Source organism: Quercus robur, chromosome 1, assembly GCF_932294415.1.
Source record: "Quercus robur chromosome 1, dhQueRobu3.1, whole genome shotgun sequence".
Lineage (NCBI taxonomy): Eukaryota > Viridiplantae > Streptophyta > Magnoliopsida > Fagales > Fagaceae > Quercus > Quercus robur.
Genome location: NC_065534.1, coordinates 17,463,070 through 17,481,790, shown reverse-complemented (window position 1 = coordinate 17,481,790; position 18,721 = coordinate 17,463,070). Strand labels below are relative to the sequence as shown.

At 36.1% G+C, this 18,721-nt stretch overlaps 1 protein-coding gene across 1 annotated transcript; it reads left to right on the top strand.

Annotated features, from left to right (window-relative positions):
- Nucleotides 1-12,939: 12,939 nt before the first annotated feature.
- On the top strand, nt 12,940-16,698 carry LOC126723735 (flavonoid 3',5'-hydroxylase 2-like). Its single transcript, XM_050427528.1, has 2 exons — nt 12,940-13,934; nt 15,819-16,698. The coding sequence occupies exons 1-2, from the start codon at nt 13,038-13,040 to the stop codon at nt 16,449-16,451; spliced, it is 1,530 nt and encodes a 509-aa protein (XP_050283485.1). The 5' UTR covers nt 12,940-13,037; the 3' UTR covers nt 16,452-16,698.
- The last annotated feature ends 2,023 nt before the right edge of the window (nt 16,699-18,721 follow it).

Here is an 18,721-nt window from a genome sequence, read left to right as displayed (position 1 = left end):
CTGACCCCACTCTCCATTGGGCTTAAGACCTTAATCCAAACACCCCCTTGAGACTCACCGTGAGCCCAATAAACATAACGGAATCATCTAACCCTAAATGTCAAAGGCGAACCACTCCTGATTAAACTTATCCTGGCTGGGTGTGTAATTACTCGACAGAATGATGACTCAGCTTCCCAGCCTTAGATAATATCGCTGCCAAGCAGGCTTTTTGGAGGTGGGAATCAGTTCCAATGCCACCACCACCTCACCCACCTAAACACCCACCTAAATACAATGGAATTGGACCTTTATTCACACTAACAGAGGGAAGTAATCATAACACCTCCGCTTATCTAAAGCTATAAATAGGGGGATTAAGGGAGAAAAGGGGGTTGGCAATTCTAGGAAGAACACTAAGAGAAGTGAGCAAGCACGCAAAGAGAGCAAATGAGCGATTCTATAAGGAGGAGAGAGGCTTGAGGGAATAGAGGTGTATTTGAGTTGCCAAGCACAGAACCACCCATAGTAGGAAATCCAAAACTTGCAATCAAGGTTTTGAAACCCGGACTGGACCGGACGGTCTGACTGGAAAAACATGGAACCGGACTGAAATCCGGTTTTTTAAGCTTCGAGAACCGGGCATCAGTTAGTTGTGAGAGAACCAGACAAATCGGGGTTCAATCGAAAAAACTGGACGAACCGTAGGCCGGTTCAACCAGTCGTGGAATAGGGGAAATATCAGATTCCGATCGGTAAATGCATACCGGACCGGAAAAAGAACAATGTTTCTTTGTCACTCTCACCTTCCACCAGCGACGATCTCTGCATTCTCAACCTCAAGTCAGGCCCTGGTGATGGCTTCCAAACCCCCAGCAGCACTAAGGCAATGCCTAATCATTGACTGAAAACAAAATGAAGACAAGAACAGATCAATCAGAAAACAGAATGAAAGAAACATCAACATAAAACCAGCTTAAATTTGTAAGAAGAAAAAGAAAGTGTGCACTTGGAGAAAAATCCGACTGTCGGGGTCGTGGACTAATTTGGCTACTGCTACTTCATCTTCATCTTCATCTTCTCTCTCTCTCTCTCTCTCTGTGTGCCCGTCTAACTTTCTCTTTCTCTCTCTCTTTCTCGGTTTTTTATTTTTTTTTGAAACTTTTCTCGGTTTTTCAAACCTCTCTGCCCAAGAAGTAGACTTTTCAGATGTAAATAGTAGCTTGCCTTTTGATTTTCTCAAAGCATCAGTAGATGATAGTTTGAATTGGTGTTGACACTTGGGATTGGCATTTATTGAGTTTGGTGGCTGTTTGATTATTTAATTTTTTTTAAAATGGTTTTCCACTTTTATATATTTATGTTGATAACTCCATAAGAAAATATAAAAAGTTTCCAAAGTGATATATTGAGTTATTAAAAATATAACTTTGTATATTGTATAAAATAGTAAAAAATAGCAGTAAACCCGAAACGATACCGGTATTGAAATAATTTCTCTAAAGGATTATTATAAAAATGTTTTTTTTATACTTATTTATGTTGTACTATTTTTTATTAACCATATAATGTACTATTTTATGTATTTTGTTTCAATTTTTAAGATATTTTTACTAAATTTTGCTAATATTTACAAATTTAATATATTTATTTATATTTAAATAATTATTAAATTAATTATGACGTCATCACGGTTCGACCTCGGTTCGATCTCAAAAACCTTGAACCTCTCCCTTTTACGGTTCAATGAACGATCCGGGTCTGAAAATCTTGCTCGCAATACAAATAGATTGTGAGCCTAAGTAGTGGTTGAGCCCAGTAGCCATATATTGGGTCACAATTATAATGAAAGTTGTGATGTAAAAAATACATTTGAAAGATGGTTTTTATATTAATTTAGACTATTTTAGTCTATTTGTATTACTTTAATATATTTATTTATATTTTAAATAATTATTAAATTAATTATGACGTCATCGCAATTCAATCTCGGTCCAACCTAAAAAACCTTAAACCTCTTCTTTTTATGATTCATCAAACAGTTTAAGTTTCAAATTTTTTTTTTTTTTTTTTTTTTTTTGCCGATTTTTTAAAATGCCTTTCAAAAGATGTCAAATTATATCTTTCCATATACTTCTCGTATTTTACGAACTAAGCCAACTTCATTTTTTGAGAAAAACGTACTAAAGCCAACTACATCCCAAGATGCTCCCAATTATTTTTTGGCAGTGATTCCTCTAATTAAAACAAATACAATTAATTCCACTTTCTAAAAAAAAAAAATGCAATTAACTTATTAAAATTTAGAAAAAAATAATCATAAATAGTATTAAATTTAGGTAAGAATTTTAATATGTAACTAATTACATTTACTTTAAAAAAAATAATTTGACTAATCTCTATATATATTAATACGCAAAACTTAGAGAAAGTTCAATTATAATTTGAAACTAGTCGCTAACCCGTGCGATGCACGGGAAAACTATTAGAAAATAATAAAGCATGCATATATTAAAAGACAATTTAAGTTCACGTGTGCTTGCAAGGGATACATACCTAAATAGTTCTTGCGGTAGAAATAAAAGTCTTATCTTTGAGATAAAGAACTGATGTAAACAAACTAACCTTACATAAAACAAATTAAAATATATATATATATATATATATATATATATATATATATAAAACTGATGTCACAGGAAATTTAGCCACATAGTAGTAGTATATAAATCTCTTAAAACCTAAACCTAAACGTAAGGACTAAATATTTATGCGCCTTCTCTTGCTTTCCTGACCGTGAGTATTCAATGGTGAACAAAGTACTATGTATTAATTAATATATAAACAAAACTAACCTTACAAAAGCTGAACTTTATAAGCTAAAATCTATACTGTGCATTGTAGATCTTGAATGCTTTAGGGCTTCCTACGTCTGGAGAGAGAGAGTTTGCAGAAACCGTGACTTTATATTTCTTAACTTGAGAGAGGGGTAAAGTTGCTAGGGTTTTGTAGATCTTGAATGCTTTAGGGTTTCCTACGTCTGGAGAGAGAGAGAGTTTGCAGAAACCGTGACTTTATATTTCTTAACTTGAGAGAGGGGTAAGGTTGCTAGGGTTTTGAGAAGTTATAATTTTTATTTATTTATTTATTTATTAAATATTGTGCTGACGTGGAAAATTGTGGTGCCAGCAAAGGCTTCGGTTTTATATATATATATATAGATTAGAATCCAATTTATGTGGAGGACCACACCATAATTATCCACTTAAGTTTGTATCATGTGTCCACTTAAGTTTTTTAATCTTTGTGCCAACTGAGTTAATAAGTGCAAAATACTAAGAATCTAATATTAATAAACTATAAAATTAAATAATTAAAAAAAACTAATCACATATACTTAATAAAAATCACCACAACAAAGATTATCACACGTTCTGTCTTATTAAAAATTAGAAAAAAAAATCATAAGTATTATTAAATTTAGTTAAGAATTTTAATATGTGACTAATTACGTTTACTTTAAAAAAAATAATTTGAATAATCTATATATATTGTAGTTGCACGATTTTCCTGGCCCAACTTCTATTGATCAGGCCTTGGCCCAAAGTACAACCCACAATAAATATTTGTAGAGGATGGGTCAAAGAACTTAGCCTCAGTGAGCCTATTCGGTCTGATACATGGATAATATTGTTTGCAAAAAAAAAAAATAAAGACACCAGAATGGATCACTCCTGTATGATTCTATTTCTTCAGTTTCTAATACAGTTTTTCCCCCCCCTCTTTGAGGGACTCCACTACATTATATAGTTCTCCTCCTCTCATCTCAACCTTACACCTGTTGATCATCTAAGCATCTACTTGAGCACCTGTCACATCAGCCGCCCTCATCACTCCCTTTGTGAGTTGCAGAGGCCAAGGTGGTACTGTTCAGGGGTCTTTTCCTCATTAATGCGGCCAAGGGGGTGGTTGGGGTGCAATTAATGTGGTGGTAGCTTTCCATGAGATATTTTGGATTTTATTCATTTTATATGTTGGGAGGATGAATTGAAATGGCTGGAGAGAGTTCCTCGTCTGGGATTCGTGATGTCCGAGGAGGAGTTACTCCTCGAACAGGTTTCCTTGGCGTTATTGGGATTGAGTAATGCTTCATATGTGGTTTCCCTTCGGACAGGACGCTCCTCGGACGGGCCTGAATTTGGAATAGCCCATTATTTTTGGGCCGGGCCCCACATATATATATATATATATATATATATATATATTTATATATATCTCAATAGGCAAAGTTTAGAGAAAGTTCAATTAGAATTTGAACTTAGAATCCAATTTTGCGTAATGTGACTAAATTTATGTGGGTACACACCATAATTATCCACTTAAGTTTGTGTCATGTGTCCACTTAAGTTTTTTAATTTTTGTTCCAAGTGAGTTAATGAGTGCAAAATACTAAGAATCTAATATTAATAAACTATAAAATTAAATAATAATAAAAACAATCACATATACTAAATAAAAATTACCACACAATAAAGATCACCACACGTTTTATCTTATTAAAAATTAGAAAAAAAATTAATCATAAGTAGTATAAAATTTAGGTAAGAATTTTAATGTGTGACTAATTACGTTTACTTTAAAAAAAAAATTTGACTAATTATTTATATTTGTATGATAAAAATTGTGTTTAATTTTAAATGTATCTTGTGGGGACAATTTTTGCTTCAAAGGCCAAGGGCTAGACCATGTTGGAACCTTAGGCAATTTTTGTTGTCTCACATTGGAAAGAAAGCCTCCCTCTTTGCACCTTATAAGGCATGAACCAATGGTGATAGAGTACCACTAGTTTGGTTAGTTCATGTCTTATAAGGTGCAAAGAGGGAGGCTTTCTTTCCAATGTGGGACAACAAAATTTGCCTAAGGTTCCAACATGGTCTAGCCCTTGGCCTTTGAAGCAAAAATTGTCCCCACATAGCTATATGTATGTGTAGGGTCACGTTTCGCAACGAACCACAGTAGTGTTGGGTTCGCGCGTGAATGGGCCCAGACAATATCATTTGTAGAGAGTGGGTTTGAAAGGCTAGGCCTTGGTTACCCGGTGGTGGTTCTGGTGGTGTTCATATGTGATTTAAGCGTTTTCACCCTTGGAGCCTTTCTTCTGGAGGTAGACTGGGAGCCTTTCTTTTTTGGCCAGTCGTCCCAGCCCCCTCTCTTAGATTACTTATTTTTTCTTTTATACTAGTCTGCATTCACTTTCCTTCGTCCACGTGTAGGGTCGACATTTCCAAGACTGATACTTGTCCTGTCAATCCAAACCCAAAGTTGTTGGGAGTGGTTAATAAAGTTAAAGGATAAGGCTCTGTTAGGCGCAGAGATATGCATGGGGAAGATGGTAAAGGCAGCCTTTCCTAGATATTTTAGATTTCCCTTTAGGCATGTCCCTTTACCGTTTTGCCCCTATTCTTGGTGGATCTTTGGGTCAGCCGAGGACTGCACTGTCCTCGGCTGCTTCTCCGGGCCAATTGGGCCTTATTATTCTTGAGCTCGGGCCATGACCTTTTTCGGCTTAGGCCTTTGAACTCTCCATCAGCAAGTGGGCCTGGCCCATCAATTATTGGACCCCACAATAGCCCCTCATAACCCTGCTGTCCGACATCATGGTTGGAGAGGGGGGTTTTGGTAATACCGAGCCTTTATTATGGCCCATTTAATTCATCCCTTGACTGGTGCTGGCGACTCTTCACCTGCCCAGGGAATGTACCGGCCTACAAGACGTTCCCCTTGATTTGCGCACGATGCGTTTATGCCGTTTGGTTATCTGAAGCGCGTCTTTAATATCTTCCCTTTACGAGGCCTTCCAGATTCAACGGTTTTTGATGGCGTGGGGGAATGAAACGGACGCATTCATGTTTGCAGATCTCCTTGGAGATCTGAACGTATTATGTACCCTTTTCCTCGTCCCCTATATAAAGAGAGAAGACAAAAGCTTACTTTCTCATACCTGAGTCCCTCAGATTCCTCCCAGAGTCCACTTCTTCCCTCTGGTTATACCTTATTCGATAGAAAGTTCACCACAGTAGTCAGCCATGAATAAACCACTTCATTCCCAAAAACACCATGTCCTAATAACGCTCGAGATGGCTTGGTCAGGGCAAGGATGGCGGAGACTCAAGATTTGTCTCCCCTTCCTTTTAGCCAAAATCCGAAGCAGGGACTCGTCACCTCTCACTTTCGGCGTGACCGAGTCAAAGACATCCATTATCACCACCATCCGCTCTGTCATGAGCATATCTAACATGGCACCAGTGTGTTAGGAGTCAGGACTGGGGCAGGGACTAAGTGCCCCTGCTTCTTCCTCTCTTCGTTCACTGGCGCCTCCTTCTGCCTCTCTTTCTTCTTCTTTCCACCACCAGATCCATCCTGGTGCTTTTCCTTTTCCCTCTTTTGCTCCTTTTTCTTTCTTTTCATCTCCTCCATCTTTTTCTAAAGAAGGTTCTTCTCCTGATATGAGCAGTACTGAGGCAGAGATTGGCGAGACTTTGAAGGCGAGTTTAAAAGACACCTGACTGTTTACTTATCTGTATTGCGGATGCTATTGTTGCTTTGGCAGTTCATCTTTTGTATAGGCTTGTTTAAGTCCTTCTTTGTACGTTGTAATAATTTTTCATATTAATAAAAGTTATTGTTATTCTACTTCGCATGTTCTGTTTCTATGTTTTTATAAATTTGCAAGCACTGCTCGGCACGATAATATAGCATTTGAATCAATGACAACTAAGGCCACAATACTTGCTAATAAAAAGATGTCACCATAACTTTAACGAAATTATTGGACACAGCAATGCTTGTCTGTGAATAACGATACTTACCCCAAAACAATGCCGAGATTAGAACTGATTACTTGATGCGGTGTAGGAAGTAACTGTCCGAGGACATGTCGTCCGCAAAATGAACAGTCTCCTTAGGCTATTGAATAGGGGGTCATTTTGCCATCTTAACACACTGGCCTTAACAATTTATAGTATTTGAGCCGAGGACTTTCCCGTCCGAGTAGTTGACGTTCCAATAGGCTTGAGTCCGAGAACCATGCAAGGCCTAGGTTCTTTTTCTAGTATTTGATTTCCCCATAGGCTTGAGTCCGAGGACCATGCAATGCCTTGGTTCTGTCCAAAACTTTTCGAGTACTTGGTTTCCCCTTCCTCAGGTATTTCACGAGGCGCCGAGTAGGGGTTGTTCTCGGCAATGGCTATTTCTTGGCGTGGGCCATAGTTCCTGGGTCCTCATGCAGAACGGGCCTGGGCCGCGAACTCACTAGGCCCACAAGTTAAGAGATATTTCTGTAGCCTTTGGTCACGCGGTACTTTTTGGCGTCCCAATGTTCGAGGTGCACCTTCCAGAGACTCCTTTAATCCCCTGGTTGCAGGTGGCGTTGGAGATTGAGCCAAAGCCATCTTGTCTGTAGCGTTCCTTGGGACGCTGCGTGAATTAAATGCCACCACCTTATCTCTTTAAATAAATAGGAGAGAAAGTTACTTCACCTTCGCACCAATTCTTTAGTTTCCTCCCAAATCACAACTCCTGTACTCAGTGCTGTCCTCCCTTAGCACAACATGTTTGAGGCGAGGGTTGGGAAGAAGGAACTCTCTCCGCCACGGAAGCGCCGTGCCCTCATGAGACTCAAAATAGTGAGGTATGGGCACAGGAAGCATAAGTTCAAGAGAATACTCCATTTCGATCGAGGGGAAAGGATGTCTCTCCCTCTTTTAGTCAAAATCCGAAGCAGGTTCTGTTCATGCCAGAATTTTGGTGTGTCAGAAGAAAGATTCTCCGCCATCAGCGCCTCTGCCTTGCGGCGGGCAAATATTTAGAGAAAGCCCCTCAACTTCCAACTCCCTGCACCTTTCCTTCAGCGGTGTCAGGCTCAAGTTGGGTCTCTTTTGCTGTTTGAGTTGTGGGCATGTGAAAGCATTGAGGAAGAACAAGGTCTTGGAGCTGTAGCCAACCTCTCCTTTGATCTACTTCCTCGGCTTTATCTTATTCTCTTGTATCTTCCTTTCTTTTTGGTTATGTAGTGAGCTTTGACACAAACTGATTCCAGCTTTTCATTGTACGCTGTACTATTTCTTTGTTTTAGTAAAAAAATGGAAATTTCTTTACTTGTTTTGAATACTGTTCCTTTGATAACACTACTTTGTGAATGGGTGTGCTCCATGTGCGTGTTTCTCCTCGGCGGTATTTAAAGCAAGAACTCTTGAAACACAATCCAACTAATTCTAATTTACCGACACTATCAGGCATAATAATAATAACTCATAGTAAGTTAAATTTAAGAAACTAACCGAGATAACGGTTGAACGTTCTGTAATAAGTGCGAGAATACTGTCTGAGAACGACAAATTCTAAATAATTCGTCCGAGGGAGTGACCGAGCATTGCATGACTTCGATTATGCTTTTGGAAACACGTTACTCCATTCCGTACTGGTCCCTTTAGTGTTGAGGATCCGAGGGCAAACTAGAGAATCCATGTAACGTAGTTTTTCCTTTTAAGTAGTTGGTTTCCCCAGAGGCTTGGGTTCGAGGACCATACAAGGCCTTGGTTCTGTCCAAAACTTGTATTGTCTTTGTAAGTAGTTCGTTTCCCCAGAGGCTTGGGTCCGAGGACCATACAAGGCCTTGGTTCTGTCCAAAACTTGTATTGTCTTTGTAAGTAGTTGGTTTCCCCAGAGGCTTGGGTCCGAGGACCATACAAGGCCTTGGTTCTGTCCAAAACTTGTACTGTCTTTGTAAGTAGTTGGTTTCCCCAGAGGCTTGGGTCCGAGGACTATACAAGGCCTGGGTTCTGTCCAAAACTTGTAGTGTCTTTGTAAGTAGTTGGTTTCCCCAGAGGCTTGGGTCCGAGGACCATACAAGGCCTTGGTTCTGTCCAAAACCTGTATTGTCTTTGTAAGTAGTTGGTTTCCCCAGAGGCTTGGGTCCGAGGACCATACAAGGCCTTGGTTCTGTCCAAAACTTGTATTGTCTTTGTAAGTAGTTGGTTTCCCCAGAGGCTTGGGTCCGAGGACCATACAAGGCCTTGGTTCTGTCCAAAACTTGTACTGTCTTTGTAAGTAGTTGGTTTCCCCAGAGGCTTGGGTCCGAGGACCATACAAGGCCTTGGTTCTGTCCAAAACTTGTAGTGTCTTTGGTAGTTGGTTTCCCCAGAGGCTTGGGTCCGAGGACCATACAAGGCCTTGGTTCTGTCCAAAACTTGTATTGTCTTTGTAAGTAGTTGGTTTCCCCAGAGGCTTGGGTCCAAGGACCATACAAGGCCTTGGTTCTGTCCAAAACTTGTATTGTCTTTGTAAGTAGTTGGTTTCCCCAGAGGCTTGGGTCCGAGGACCATACAAGGCCTTGGTTCTGTCCAAAACTTGTATTGTCTTTGTAAGTAGTTGGTTTCCCCAGAGGCTTGGGTCTGAGGACCATACAAGGCCTTGGTTCTGTCCAAAACTTGTACTGTCTTTGTAAGTAGTTGGTTTCTCCAGAGGCTTGGGTTCGAGGACCATACAAGGCCTTGGTTCTGTCCAAAACTTGTATTGTCTTTGTAAGTAGTTGGTTTCCCCAGAGGCTTGGGTCCGAGGACCATACAAGGCATTGGTTCTGTCCAAAACTTGTATTGTCTTTGTAAGTAGTTGGTTTCCCCAAAGGCTTGGGTCCGAGGACCATACAAGGCCTTGGTTCTGTCCAAAACTTGTATTTTTCTTTGTAAGTAGTTGGTTTCCCCAGAGGCTTGGGTCCGAGGACCATACAAGGCCTTGGTTCTGTCCAAAACTTGTATTTTTCTTTATTTATTTATCTTCCGAAGGTTTAGCTCCTCGAACAAGGTGGGGGAAGCTAGCCTGATGTTCGAAGCCCCTAGACTTGCCTATGCCATTGACACTGTGAGACGTAGCCCCTAGTAGGAACTTATGTTGGAATAACAACAATGTGTCGCCGGTCATAAAGGCACCCTCATAGACCCTTGTTCGACAGAAGCTCAACTTCACCACCGCTCGAGCTAACGCGCAAGCCTTCCCCACAGACGGCGCCAATTGTAGGGTCACGTTTCGCAACGAACCACAGTAGTGTTGGGTTCGCGCGTGAATGGGCCCAGACAATATCATTTGTAGAGAATGGGTTTGAAAGGCTAGGCCTTGGTTACCCGGTGGTGGTTCTGGTGGTGTTCATATGTGATTTAAGCGTTTTCACCCTTGGAGCCTTTCTTCTGGAGGTAGACTGGGAGCCTTTCTTTTTTGGCCAGTCGTCCCAGCCCCCTCTCTTAGATTACTTATTTTTTCTTTTATACTAGTCTGCATTCACTTTCCTTCGTCCACGTGTAGGGTCGACATTTCCAAGACTGATACTTGTCCTATCAATCCAAACCCAAAGTTGTTGGGAGTGGTTAATAAAGTTAAAGGATAAGGCTCTGTTAGGCGCAGAGATATACATGGGGAAGATGGTAAAGGCAGCCTTTCCTAGATATTTTAGATTTCCCTTTAGGCATGTCCCTTTACCGTTTTGCCCCTATTCTTGGTGGATCTTTGGGTCAGCCGAGGACTGCACTGTCCTCGGCTGCTTCTCCGGGCCAATTGGGCCTTATTATTCTTGAGCTCGGGCCATGACCTTTTTCGGCTTAGGCCTTTGAACTCTCCATCAGCAAGTGGGCCTGGCCCATCAATTATTGGACCCCACAGTATGCATGCGTTACATGCTATTTTTTTTAAAATAATTTAACTAATTATTTATATTTTTATAATAAAAATTGTGTTTAATTTTAAATGCTTCATGTGTTTGCATGGGTTACATGCTAGTGTTTCTAATAAAGGTGCTTAATGTTCAAATCCTCTTTCCTTGTTATAACCATCGAATTTTAAATACATATTGTTAATTTTTTTAAAATTAATTTATTTAATTGTCAAGAATTTTTAAATAGTTTAACGTTACATTATTTCAATTCTCTTATTAAAAATAAAATCTATTACCTATCTTAAAAAATGTGAAGACCCTTTTGAACAATGTGGTTTTTTGTTGTTGTTGTTGTTGTTGTTGTTGAGCACTCATATTGGTGAGGTAAAACATTTGAACACTGCATTTGATAAGTGAGAAGAGCAAAAAATTAACCATTGTGAAGAAAAAAAAATCTCAGAGAGAGAGAGAGAGAGAGAGAGAGAGAGAGAGAGAGAAGGTTAGGTGGGGAGAGATGATGGAAATGATGAGAGTAGATATCATATTGTAAGAAAATCTAGTATTTCAAGTGTATATGTGCAATCCTTCCGTCCCACATATACCATATATTTAAGGGAGGAATTCCTTAGTATGATTCTGAGATGTTAGTAGGTCAACCATCAACCCCATGGAATTAAATGAGTTAATTTGTTTATATTTGGATGAAACATGCACCCGAAGAATGTATGTTTGTATAGGTTATAACTACTTACAAATAATTAAAAAAAAATTGAAAAGCCAAACTAGAAGCATATAAGTATCCAAATTATACTAAACTAACAAGTAATAGAGTATAAATAAAGAATATATGTAATAGCGTAATTAACAAATTACCTCTCCAAAACCAATAATTTAAGGCCCATTTGGTACGTATGTTTAAATAACAATTTCAATATTTAAATACTGAAAACTATAACCCAAAAAAATACAAGTGTGTTTGGTAGGAGTGATTAATCAAGAGTGTTTAAATCACAATTCTCAATTTAGGGAATTTAAATAATGTATTTCAAAAACAAATCATGACAGTTTTTAGTTTTTGAGTAATATTACTCAATGACATTTATGGAAATATCTTGAAACTCACGAGACCCACGGATAAGACAACACACATTATTTTCTTTCTTTTTCCTTCGAGGCTTTTTTTCTTGCTCTCCTTTTTCTTTTCTTTTTTTCCTTTTTTTATTCTTCTTTTTGTTGTTTTGGTGTTTGCTGTGGTGCTAGTCTTCTTCTTCCAAATCATAAAAACCTATTTGAATTTAATCCCTACCAACAAAACAAAACCCATAAAAACAAATTGCAAACCCAAAAAACAAAACCCATTTGAGTTTAACCCCACCCACAAAACACAAACCAAATTAAACATTTAGAGCAAGCAAACGAGGGACGAAGAGCAACAGAGCAATGGAGGGACGAAGAGAAGGAGAATTGGGTTTTTTTGTGAAGAGAAAAGAAAGAGAGAGATACAATAATAAGGGAAATTTCTCACCCATCAAATAAAATACTACTAAATGTGCTGGCCATACCAAACACACAATTATTTTTTTTCGTAGTTTAAAATATGTTGTTTGAAATATGATATCAAACACATTTTTTGCATTATAAGTACTTTAAACACGTGTTTTCATAATACTTTTTAAACCACATTTTTCACATTATTTTGAACAATAATACTTAGAAATCTAGCCTGAAAAATTGTTTTCTTTCTATCTCTCCAACAAATTCCATTCTAGAGTTCTTTTTTCCATCAAATATAAAAGCAAGCAACGTATAGTGACTACTTTACCATCGGTCAATATCCTATAATAAATATATCCAAAAACGATTGTTCATTGTTGCCCCATGATAATGGCATATGGACCGAAAGAGTACATAAATAAAATGGATGAGTGTCGTTTATTAATTTCAGCCACCATTCAGCGATAACAAAGTGGTGCCACTGTTCATCAAAAAAAAAAACGAAGTGGTGCCACTTGCGAGTCATGAAAACAACCAAAATGGTTTCGACATATCACACCCTCTTTATAAATAAAAAATAAAAATTTGATCATGACGTGTTAGACCCTATATATATATATATATATATTTATATATAGGACTTAGTGCCCAGGAGTATTCTCTAGAGAGTAGAGAAGTAGCTGAGAAGTCACACTCTGAGTCACGTGTAATTCATCACCTAACAACACCTTGGCTGCTATATATGTAACGCATTGAGGCACCGCCTTATGTCACACAGCCCAATCCTAATACTCATTGTAGTATTGTTACATAGCCCTTCACTACACACACACACACACACACACACACACACACACACACCATGGCCTTAGATACATTTCTTCTCAGAGAACTAGTTGCTGCCATTGTTGTCTTCTTTATCACCCGCTTTTCCATTCGTTTACTCTTCAAAAACCCTTCTAGGAAACTCCCACCGGGCCCTAAAGGCTGGCCTATCGTAGGTGCACTTCCACTTCTAGGAACCATGCCTCATGTTGCTCTTGCTAAAATGGCAAAGCAATATGGACCTGTCATGTACCTTAAAATGGGTACTTGTGACATGGTCGTAGCATCTACACCAGATGCAGCACGAGCCTTTCTCAAGACCCTTGATATCAATTTCTCTAATAGGCCCCCAAATGCTGGTGCTACCCATTTAGCCTATGATGCTCAGGACATGGTTTTTGCTCATTATGGACCAAGGTGGAAGTTGCTTAGAAAATTAAGCAACTTACACATGCTTGGTGGGAAAGCTCTTGATGATTGGGCTCAAGTTCGAGTTATTGAGCTAGGACACATGGTTCAAGCGATGTATGAGTCTAGCAAACAAGGTGAGCCAGTGGTGGTGTCAGAATTGCTGACTTATGCCATGGCGAACATGATAGGCCAAGTGATACTAAGTCGCCGTGTGTTTGTGACACACGGTGAGGAGTCTAATGAGTTTAAGGACATGGTTGTGGAGCTCATGACTTCAGCTGGGTTCTTCAACATTGGTGATTTTATACCATCCATTGCATGGTTGGATTTGCAAGGTATTGAGCGTGGAATGAAGAAGCTGCATAAGCGGTTCGATGTGCTATTGACAAAGATGATTGAGGAGCACACAGCTTCTGCTCATGAGCGTAAGGGGAAGCCAGATTTCTTAGACGTTGTTGTGGCTAATCAAGACAATTCCGACGGAGAAAGGCTTAATTTGACCAACATTAAGGCACTTCTATTGGTATAGTATTTTTTTTTTTTTTTTGGCTGAATCTATTGGTATACTTATCTCCTTTTATTACATAAAATATTCTATTTTTCTTTCAGGTATGTATTATCAATTTCAGGAAGCGATTCTTTCTGTTTTTTGCCATGCCGTATATGTCTTTTAAAAACAAGACTCACAGTTGGTTGACTATTATTATAGTCACATAACACTTTCTGTTTTTGTTGAAATAATCACATAACACTTGTCAAGATTTTGTTTGACGACAAACGTGTGAACTACTGCATGATAATGACAGTACCATATATAAACTAGTATTTCTTTTTGATAATCATATAAACTAGTATTTCTAACACAACATCATAGGAAAATATTCTTTCACGTGATATCTATTATTATTTAATACACGAATTCATAAGAAAAAAGTTTGGCTCTAACACCCAGTAATAAAATTAATTAACATAATTACATATTATAAAATCCTAACTATTGAATTATATATTCCTTATATTTTTAATATGCATATCAAATTTCATGTCAATCATATGTTATTTACAATTCGATCCATAAATTTATTTTTTATGCAAAATCTTATATTACAACAAACTTGAAATTTGAACATTTGCTGATAAAATAGTTATTAATATTTGATTATCTAGAAAGTTTACAAGTATAAAGGATATGAAAAGAAAATGTAATCTAATGATAAATTTGTCAAAATTCACAGTGAAACTACACATCATATTTCACAACACGTGATTGAGTTGGTAGGTTGTGATTGTTTGATTGGTTATATAATAAAAATTATATTAATTGTAGTTCTGTGTGAAAGTGATTTTTGCTAATCACAACCTGTCATATCAACATATTATGAAAAATAATTGTAAATTTTGAGTTTCTGTTAATTCAACTAGTAAAATCTTTTTTTGTCGAATAAGAGATTTGAGATTCAATTCATACTTACCCAAAAACCAACTGATGTCTTGGCCTGATGATAAATAGCAATTATTATGGAACGAACGCTATAAGTTTGAAATACTATCTTTAAAAAAAAAAAAAGAATATATAATCACATATAAAATCTTTCTATGATACCTAAAAAAAAATCATAAACTCTGTTAATAAAAGAATATATAATCACATACAAAATCTTTCTATGACACCTAAAAAATATCATAAACTATCTTACACACACCCCCCTACTCCTCTTTTGGAAAAAGATCATCTCAATTTGAGATGAATTTATTTCAAGGTTCAAATTAAATAATATAGATTTTACAGATATCCAGTGCTATGTTATTTAATTACATTATATGTGTGTGTAATATTTAATTTGAACCATAAAATAAATTCATTTTAAATTTTAAATAACGTGATACTAATTTAGTGGGCTCAAGTCAACATGTGTATCAAAAGAGAATGTGTTAAATTTTCAATGAATTTATCAATGCCTGTAGACTTTATGTGACCAATTATATATTTATGATATAGTGCCATAAAAATAATAATTTGATTCTTTTATATTATCTGACGTTGGCTTAAAAGAAAATATTAAAGTTATTATCAATTGTACTATAAAAGACTTACAAAATAACATAGTAATAAATGTGATTGATGCAATTTCAATAACATAATAAATAATTTTTTAATTACTTTTAAATTTGACGCATCAATTTATAAGGCTTATAAAATAAAATTTGTAGTGTCTCTATTATCATTGTATTGAATATAACTACTATTTTTTTTATATATACAAAATAATCTTTTCTATGCTTTCCTTCACAAAGAAAATTAGTACTTTTTGTCATTTCTCTCATCTTTTTCTCTAAACTAACACTTGTAAAAGATTCATCCATTTTCTTCCTTCTATTTCTGATGAATTTCTGTATGTTTTTGAAGAACTTGTTCACGGCGGGCACCGACACATCATCAAGCATAATTGAATGGGCACTTACGGAGATGTTGAAGAACCCTAGCATCCTCAAGCGGGCACATGATGAAATGGATCAAGTAATTGGAAGAAACCGACGTCTAGAGGAAGCAGACATAGCAAAGCTCCCATATCTTCAAGCCATATGCAAAGAAACAATGCGAAAGCACCCCTCCACGCCACTAAACTTACCTAGAGTCTCAACCGAGGCATGTGAAGTGAATGGCTATTACATTCCAAAGAACACTAGGCTTAGTGTGAACATATGGGCCATAGGTCGTGACCCTGATGTATGGGAAAACCCATTAGATTTCACACCAGAAAGATTTTTGAGTGGGAAATATGCAAAAATTGATCCAAGGGGAAATGATTTCGAATTAATTCCATTTGGAGCTGGAAGGAGGATTTGTGCTGGGACTAGGATGGGAATTGTGCTAGTAGAGTACATTCTTGGCACATTAGTGCACTCATTTGATTGGAAATTGCCAAATGGGGTTGTTGAGCTAAATATGGATGAGGCCTTCGGACTTGCATTGCAAAAGGCAGTACCCCTTTCGGCTATGGTTAGTCCAAGGTTGTCTTTAAGTGCATATGCTTTTTAAGCTTAATTATATAGAGTCAAGTCATGGGTTATCCTCATCATCCTAAGCTTTAGCTTAAGGATGTTCTCTGTATTTATGTCAGTCTAATAAGTCGATCTACTGACCTTCCTTAATTTCTTTTCCTTTTTTTTTTTGTGGGTAAAAAGTCATGTGGCTTTATGATCAAAATGCTGCTTTATCTATGCCTATCTTATTGTAATGTTATGTTTCTTTATGAATAATAAATTTTTAAAAAGTATTGTAAAAATTTTGATTTCCTTCTGCTTTTAATTTGAGGACTATGTAAACTTTATATCAACACTCTTTATTGGCAAGAACTTGGATTCTAATAATCTCAATTGATAAAATCTTGTCTTTAAATAAGGAAACTGAGTTCAAATCTAAATACAAATCTTGTTGACCTAATAGTAAAAAGTAATCATACAATATTTTGCCTTGAAAGTTTTAGCTTGTGTTTGGAGGAGTATATATTTTTATTAGAGTTTAAAAAATTATATATAAATTAAGGACTAAAATAAGTTGAATAACCTATATATGATGTGTGATTGGATTTTTATATATTGAAGATTCGGGAAATTGCTAGAGATAACTAGTAGCTATTAGCTTGTCAGTCATGCTTTGATGATACCCATTAAAGATCATTGACAATTTTGCGAAAGGAAAAAAGAAAAAAGTAAAGATATTGACTAATTTATTCACCTTATCTAGTTTCGTGGGGCATTGGTTAATGTTGTGCGACACTCTGATGTCACTTGATGTACAATAACCTCATGGATTTTAACAAATAGTAGAAAAGGTAAATAAATCAACACGCACATATGTAGAGAACACGAGAAGTTTTGAAGTTCGATAAACAATCTACCTCCATGTTACAAGAGAAATCAAATCAACCATATTCAATAAAGATTAAAAAGCCTAATCTTACTTACATGTTACATAGCTCTCATCATGAGTATCCTTTCAACCTCAGGGGAACGATCAAATTATTATGTTTCTAAGAGTCTTCTCTTCTATGAAATTCTTCTTCTTAAAGTTTTTTCTTTTTCTAAAATTTCTTTTATTGTCATATGGGAGCATCCTTAAGCCAATATTATCAAACCTTTTACTGCACTATGATACTATGAGCTTTCAAAATCTTTTTCCTCAGTGAACAAGAAATATTAACTACTTTTCTTTGACAATGAATGCATTACTTTTTATAAGAAATAGACTTTCTTTTCAAACCAAAATAGTATTAGTTGTAAATATGAATTATTCTTACATGTGCTGATGTAATTGATATATATTTTTTAGTTTATTTAAGTTTATTGACTTATATATACACACACACATTGGGGTCAACGTTATTTATATTCATTGCAATCTCATTAGTGATATATTGTATAAATTAATTACTTAAAATAATTGGACAATGCATAATTTTCTCCCAAAAAAAAAACATTCATAAAATTATAATTAACACATATAAATATAGATTTTGTATTATTATTATTATGTACTTGTCAAATACCTAAATGATTATTGATTAAAGATAGGTTAATTTCTCAGTATTAGCACAAATTTTCAAGTCTAATAAATTAACTTTTTATAATACATATATTGAGTTATAAAGCAATTAATTTACATTTTAAATTATTTTATGGTACTCTTTTATATTACAATATATACTAGAAATATAGTGTGTGTATATAAAGAAGAAAAAAAAACTTATTATGCTTTTATTAAACTTTTTTGATTTTTTTAAATCCAATATGTAAATTCCAAAGGATTTGAAATGATAGGTGATCTCATATTAAACATGATCCAAATTTATCCCAACTAATCATGTTAAAATAATTCATATATATATTTAGTCAAGACACGTTAAAGACTCGAATCCCTCTTTCCACTTAAAATGTGTAAGAAAAAAAAATTCAAATCAAGGTATAATCCATGTAGTGTCCACGACTTGTTGCTTCACTTTGTGCTTGGTTTCTTTGGCAACTATGAACAAGAGGGTCCTGTTTTTCACCTATCAACCAAGATCACCACGTTCCACACACCTACCACAATGTGAAGGTCAAAAAACAAACCTCATTAGTAAATGAAAGGATAATTATTAATGCACAAACAATATTAAATATATAGTACACAATTTATTTTTAGGTAAACTATATATTTCATTTTTATATTTTACAACATATTTTAATTTAATCCCTAACTTTTCAATTGTTTAATTTGGTTCCTAGCCTTATAGTACCGTATCAATTTAGTCTTTGATGTTATTTGTT

Bases quoted from the DNA above. Each gene is read 5' to 3' on its own strand.
- LOC126723735 (XM_050427528.1), top strand. From the start codon at position 13,038: ATGGCCTTAGATACATTTCTTCTCAGAGAACTAGTTGCTGCCATTGTT. The intron at 13,935-15,818 runs GTATAGTATTTT...ATGTTTTTGAAG, and splicing joins ACATTAAGGCACTTCTATTG to AACTTGTTCACGGCGGGCAC.